Source organism: Sinocyclocheilus grahami, unplaced genomic scaffold (assembly GCF_001515645.1).
Source record: "Sinocyclocheilus grahami isolate Dianchi unplaced genomic scaffold, SAMN03320097.WGS_v1.1 scaffold761.1, whole genome shotgun sequence".
Lineage (NCBI taxonomy): Eukaryota > Metazoa > Chordata > Actinopteri > Cypriniformes > Cyprinidae > Sinocyclocheilus > Sinocyclocheilus grahami.
The window spans coordinates 265,395-272,894 of NW_015505940.1; the positions used below are offsets into that span (position 1 = coordinate 265,395).

The 7,500-nt window shown below is 34.1% G+C and overlaps 1 protein-coding gene across 1 annotated transcript in view; it reads left to right on the forward strand.

Moving 5' to 3' along the window:
* LOC107561245 (myotrophin) overlaps positions 1-7,500 on the forward strand; it is a 13,448-nt gene that overhangs the window by 5,863 nt on the left and 85 nt on the right. Inside the window, exons 3-4 of the mRNA XM_016245632.1 lie at positions 1,139-1,222; positions 7,344-7,500. The exon at positions 7,344-7,500 is cut by the window's right edge and continues 85 nt beyond it. Of these exons, the coding sequence (XP_016101118.1) occupies positions 1,139-1,222; positions 7,344-7,430 (171 nt within the window). The 3' untranslated portion in view covers positions 7,431-7,500. The remainder of the gene's footprint in view (positions 1-1,138; positions 1,223-7,343) is intronic.

The following is a 7,500-nucleotide window of genomic DNA, read 5'->3' on the forward strand; positions in this document are numbered from 1 at the left end:
CTGTGTGTGTGTGTGTGTGTGTGTGTGTGTGTGTGTGTGTGTGTGTGTGTGAGAGAGTGTGTCTGTGCGTCTGTGTCTGCGCGTGTGTATTTAGTGTGTAGATGAATATCTGCTCCAGTATGTAAATGTTTAGCGTGTGGAGTCAGAGCAGATATTAGTCCCGCACACCTGATAGCATCAAACCGTCAGCATGTCGACTTCTGCAAAAATTCAAGGAGAAAACAGCTATTTGAAACTGTAACAATATTTCACAATATTGCTATTTTTACTGTATTTTTGATCAAACAAATGTAGCTTTGGTGAGCAGAAGAGACTTCCTTCAGAAACATTCTTTTGAACCCAAACTATTGTAGTTTTTAGTTTTTCGTACTTTGTTTAATTTAACATTTTAGTAATTTAGTTTTTTGTGTGTGTTTTTTGTCATTCTTATTAGTTTCTTTTTTATGGTTTTTAAATGATTTATAGATTAAATATCATTAAATACTACAAAAACAGTTTCATATTATGAAATGAAAAGTAAAAAAAAAACTCCTAAATTATAATTAATAAAAATAATCTAATATATAATTATAATAAATTACTTATATTAATTTGTATTATGTTTGTTATTAAATATGTATATTTAATGGGTATATGAAATATTTAATAATATTAATATTTTTTATAATTATAATACACTAATTTCAATATTTATTTCTATTTCAGTTGTAGTTATTTTAGTACATCAAGTTAAACTAAATAAAAATGAAAAAATGTTGCTGATATATACGTTTTTTAATGTTTATTTTATTTTTTATTTGTATTTATTTCTTTTTAGTTAACCATAATAACCCAGATTTGAACGAAACCATTCGCATTTCCTTCAGAAAGTGTGAATCTCATAGTCTGTGCTCTCAGCGTGTCTATGGTCTGATCATGAGCACTCTTGCGTCTATCAGCGCTCGCTCTCCAGGACAGAAGGAGCCAATGCTCCTGAGATAAGAGACTTCTGAAGACGCCTGATAACCCAGCGTGCATCTCTCTCTCCGTCTGATTCATAGATGCTGTGTTTAACAATAATTACACTGATGTGCCCGGGGGTTTGTATGTTCCTCTCCGGTCGCAGCGCGTCTGAATTCTGCTCTGTTTTTCTCGACAGGCTCCAGATAAACACAGCATCACCCCGCTGCTGTCTGCCACTTACGAGGGTCACGTGACCTGCGTGAAGATTCTTCTAGAAAAGGTAGCGATGCATTCGCATGTCCTCCCGCTGAGTGCAAATGTGTGTGCGAGTGTGCGTGTGTGCGTGTGCGTGTGTGTGTGCGTGCGTGTGTGTGAGCGTGCGTGTGTGTGAGCGTGTGTGAGTGTGTGAGTGTGTGAGAGAGTGAGTGTGTGTGTGTGAGAGAGTGAGTGTGTGAGTGTGTGTGTGAGAGAGTGAGTGTGTGTGCGTGTGTGCGTGTGCGTGTGTGTGTGCGTGCGTGTGTGTGAGCGTGTGTGAGTGTGTGAGTGTGTGAGAGAGTGAGTGTGTGTGTGTGAGAGAGTGAGTGTGTGAGTGTGTGTGTGAGAGAGTGAGTGTGTGTGTGTGTGTGAGTGAGTGTGTGTGAGTGAGTGTGTGTGAGTGTGTGAGTGTGTGAGTGTGTGAGTGTGTGTGTGTGTGTGTGTGAGTGTGTGCGTGCGTGCGTGTTTGTGTGAGAGAGTGTGTTTGTTTGTGTGTGTGTGTGTGTGTGTGTGTGAGATACAGGTGGGCAGCTGAGCAAAGTCTTGCATCACAGTATGATATAATAGATGACAGTAACGCTATATATCACAATTTTCCACTGGAAATTCAACAAAAATGGTTTGTTGATTAAAAAACAAATAATTACACAAACAATCTGTGCCTCTTGTGGCATAATCCAGTGATTCACATTATGAAACACTAAAACACATTGTTGATTTCAAAACAAAAGACTCTTAAATTATATTATTAAAATTATTCAGTATTATAGAAATAAATGTACTATCTTTTTTTTGTTTTGTTAAATTATTAAAATATTAGATATTTATAACAAACAATAAATATATTACACAATATTTAACTATATCTTATTTAGAATCATAAATTGGTGTCAAAAAGGTGACTTCAGGCTCAGTTTTGACAATATACAAGTTGTATGTTAACTTTATGCAATATTTGCATTAACACAATATACCACTTTTTTTGGCTGGATATTCAACAAAAATTATTTAGAGATTAAATATCAATATATTTGTGTGTATTTTGGAATAATCCTAATCAAAATTAAAATGATTTAAATAATATAATAAATTATAGTTTTTTTGTTTAATATGTAGATAAAAATAAATATAAATATAAATAAATAAAAAATGTAAATAAATTAATATTAACAAACATAATATTATGTTTAATTTTTTTAGGAATTGTAACTTAATAATCAGAATATAGTCAAGACTCTTAAATTATATATTTAAAATTGTTTAAATAAAAAAAAGATATATATTCAATTCAATTTGAGTTTATTTGTATAGAGCTTTTCACGATACAAATCGTTGCAAAGCAGCTTTACAGAAAATTAAGTTTCTACAATATATTTAGTAGTAGCTTATCAGTGGTGACTGTATATGTATATATATATATATATAACTCTAATTAAATTAATAATCTTTTTAACAATTGATTATATTTTACTTTTTGTTTAATACTTGTAAATAAAAAATAGCCAGTATAAACACGCCTATGACATGCATCAGTTGAGATCTATATTAAAGTGACAGGTTGTTTAATGTTCCTCAACATGCGTAAAAAGCTCATCTGGACTTCATATGGTGCCTAATAAGCAGCACCTCATGTTGACTTGTTTAGGAAGCGCTCCGAATATCTGCTGGCTGTGTTTGTGTTGTGTATATTGTGTCAGCGTGCAGTGCTGCTGTGCGTTCAGAGAAAGAGCTTTTTGTTTGTGGGTTTTAAAGCTGAAAGCGTCTGAGCGTCCGCAGGGTCAGACGGGGTTATATAACGCAGCACAGCGCTGCACGTTCTTCACTCAGATCCCCTCTGACGTGCTCGGGACGTCCCGCAGGAGCTCATCAGGCGTTTGTGCAGGAATATTTCAGCTTATTCTCCACTCAAATCCCCATCGGATCACTTTCTGGTGTCGTCTTGCACTCACACAGGAACATACGGAAGGGTTTAATCCCTTCTTTAAGATTCAGCCAGTAATAGGTTGAAATATGTTCCTTTTTTTCCCAAATTTCATTTTGTCCCCCCATTTTAAGCTGTCTGGTCTTTCTGGATGTTGTAATGGTGTTAGTAATCAAAAAGAAATTAATTGCGGTCATGAAACTTCTGCAGTTTAACAACAATTTAGTAAAAGTTCACCATTACAAAAAAATACATTTTTAGGGCCCTATGAAATGTTTTTCAAATTCTGTTACATTTTTGTACATTGTTTTCTATTTTAATTATTTCTAGATTTAATGGTTTGATAATTTTTTCTGGTTTTAATTGTTTAATTGAATTTTAATTACAACCTTTTTAGTAATAGTGCCCTATTATTAATTAATTTAATTTATCCTTTAATCAAATGAAAATCAAATCCTTTCAATTAATTTTTTTCCCTTAAAAATAGTTGTATTACTATTATTATTATCTATGTAGTAGTAGTATTATTATTACATTGATTTTTATTTATTTCTATCCTTTTTTCTCCATTACTTGTACATTATTTAGAAATTTCATGTGACAAAAAAAACATCATAATAAAATGAAAAATAATAAAGTATCAGTAGTGATTAAGCTTAGCTATTTTTATGTATATTTCTTTTAATAATTAGAAAATATTCTAATGGTTAAGTCTTTATTGTTCTACATTAAGTAGAAAGTTTCATATTATTGATTTTTAAAATGATCCGTGATTGTTATATGCCATATTTTCCGGTTTTAATGACATTAATGTGTTTGACTGGACATAAAAATGCAGCTTTTATAGGTTGCTTCTGTTGAATTGTTCTCTCACAGGATTGTGGGTGTTCAGTTCACAGCATGATGCAATTCACACCCGAGATCAGTCTGCGAATCTGAAAAACTGGCTCCTCAATAATCAAATAACACATGAACACTTCACCTGAAGAACTCCTGTCTAGTGGTTTTATTCGTACCAGGGTGTTAACTAAAACCATATGTGACCCTGGAGCACAAAACCAGTCATAAGGGGCCATTTTTCAAAATTGAGATGTATACATCATCTGAAAGCTGAATAAATAAGCTTTCCGTTGATGTATGGTTTGTTAGGATAGGACAATATTTGGCTGAGATACAACTATTTGAAAATCTGGAATCTGAGGGTGCAAAAAAATCTAAATATTGAGAAAATCATCTTTAAAGTTGTTCAAATGAAGTTCTTAGCAATGCATATTACTAATCAAACATTAAGTTTTGATATATTTACGGTAGGAAATTTACAAAATATCTTCATGGAACATGATCTTTACTTAATATCCTAATGATTTTTGGCATAAAAGAGAAATGTATAATTGTGACCCATACAATGTATTGTTGGCTATTGCTACAAATATCCCCCAGCGACTCAACACTGCTTTTGTGCTCCAGGGTCGCATATGTTATTATAAACTAAATGCAATTGGATTTAAAATTTACTATGAAAAAAAAAGACAATTTAATAAAACTAATTAAATTTCAGCTCATTGCAGAGGCAATGTACTAAAAGAACTCCAATCAAACTAGCTGAAACCAATCAATAAAATGAATAAAAAAATATTAAAATTAAAAAAAAAAAATCTGTTGATACCCTTGAAAAGGCAAAAGTTTTAGAATTTTTAGTTTTAATTAATTTAGTTTATAATTTGCATTTTAACAATGATTTTCAGCATGAAAATAGCCATTGAAGCTGGAATGGCATTAAAAAACAAAGAAACAAATCTGGAGATGGTATGGATCAAATCCAATGAGCAGTGTTTTTTCCTGGCCATCTGTTGGTGTGTTATTGTATTCGCCTTCTTCACTTTCCCGCTCTGATGCTCATAAACATGGCAGATGAGAGGAAGAGTCACATGACTGACAGACAGAAGGAGTGATAGAAAAGCACGTCCTCTTTTTTTTAGTCAGATGCTCTGAATAGGAAGTAAAACTTCCATAACTACCACCGGCAGAATCATGTCATTCATTTTATTCTTTAAGAGCGTATATTCTACACATTTCTTGCATTTTATTTTCCCCTGGAGTACACTTAAAACATTTGCCAAGTCATAATTTAATAGTTAATTTAGTTTTTTATGAAGATTCCTAAAATGAAACTGCTGTACCTTTAAGATCTTGACCTGTTAATGAGCTTTGTGATTGGCTCATTAAATGAGCCACAACCCACCAAGCTGCTGAACGCCCAATAGGTGTTGATATGCAAATGATATGCTAATAAAGTCGTGGTTGTGCTGTCAGCTAGTTTAAAATGTTTGCATTTTAGTTTGAGTAGATGATTCAGAGGAAAGTCTGAATTATGATCCTCAAAGTCTACATTCGACAAACTTTTATTAATGCTGATATGGTTTTGTGTTGCGTTTTTGTATCGTGAGTTTCTACCCAGCATGCATCAGCGCTGACCACAGCGCAGGGAACAAACGTTTATTATGCGGCGAGTGATGTGAGACTGAAGAATGAAGTGGTGTGTGTTTTCACAGCGAGTGAATGAAGAAATCGATGGCTCTTCAGATGTTTGATGGCCTTGGGTTTGGGCTCTGAACGCTCGCGGCTGAAGCCTCCAACTCTGACCTGTGTGTAAAGAGGAATAGTTCAGTGACGATCAATACGCTGCATCGATCCGCCCCGGGGATAATATTTCTGTAAAGGGCGGCGGGCCGCTCGATTACGCTCGTGTTTGAGGGGCCCCGCGGGGCCAGCTCCTGTAGATTATGCATGAGGTTCACTGTAATCAGCTCTTATTGGTCAGGTGGAAGCCTAATCTGCTCTAAATTGTTCTTTATTTCTTGAATAATGTCGTGTCGTGTGAAATCTAGCAGAACTTTGACTAACGTGAAGTCTGGTTATTTTGGATGAAACTGCAGAATTGGGGGCCGTTCACTCAGAACCGTTTTTTTGACACGTTTCACTGAGCTGCGTTGTTTGTTGAAGGGAGCGGAAGCATAAGAATGTCAATACTTTAGCGCTCGCTTGACTGTAAAATGTATATTTTTGGTCTACCGAATTTGTTTTGTTATTAGATTTTTGTCAGGAGAAACTCTGAAGGACTGTTTCTGTAGGATGGACACGGAGAACTTTGAGTTTATCACAAGCAATGCAAAGAAATGCAGCTTTTCTTCCTGTAAACTGCTTGCTCTAGCAGTGGTAGTAGTAATAATAATATAGTCATATTGATATATAATCACAATTTTTTTTGCAGCCCTACAAACAAGCTCAGCAATCAGAAAAAATCACTAATAAATATAATTTTGCTGTGATTTTAATTGAATGAATAATAAATATTAGTTTTGAAATTTTACAGCTGTATTGTAAAATAAAATTAATTAAATGATTATGATGATGATGATGATTAAATACTAAATTGTTATTGTTTTATGGTACTTTTACTTTTTTAGTAGATGTAGTACCAGTAGTAATAATAGTAATAATTAATAGTCAAATATATATAAATTGTGCAGCTCTACAAACAAAGGCAATCAACCCTGGGGAATTTTTTGTCATTGCAATTGTTGTTTTTCCAAAATCATAGAAATATTACATTTGATGATGAGAGAATGAGATTTAATTATTAGTATTGAAATCTTAGAATTCTACTGTAAAATAAATGTATTATTATTATTATTATTGTTATTATTAAATACTCATCTGCTTTACAGTTATAATTTATTTTGTTTACGTATTTATTTAGTAGTAGTAATATAAATAATAATAATAACCATATTAATATATAATCAAAACTTTTCGGCTAAATTGTGCAGCCCAACATAAAATCGCAGCAAACCTGGGGATTTTTTTTATGTGTCGCAATCACAACTGTTATCAGACAAATCACAGAAAAATGTTTTTGTATCATTTATTTTTTTAAGATAATAAAATGTTTTGCTGTATACGACAGTGTTGTGTAATGATGTGGTTGGTGTGTGTATTAGAGCCGTGTGTAATTGAGTAGTTTGGTCTTGAATCACCGCAGTGTTGTGTAAGTGTGTCTCAATTTCATCTCAGCGCTTGGACACACACACACACACACACACACACACCGCATGTGAACGGGTTTATAAGGATGAATGCAAATGTGTGTGTTTGATTATGTTTCTGCTGTAGGACTTGTGTGTTTGATCTGTGTGTGTGTGTGTGTGTGTGTGTGTTCCTCCAGGGTGCTGATAAGGATCGGAAAGGTCCAGATGGTCTCAGCGCGTTCGAGGCGGCCGAGAGCGAGGCCATCAGAGATCTACTGAAGTGAGTCGGACGCTGCCGGCTGGAGAGGTTCTGACCACAACCACTGGATCCAGCAAACACACACACCTCTCTGT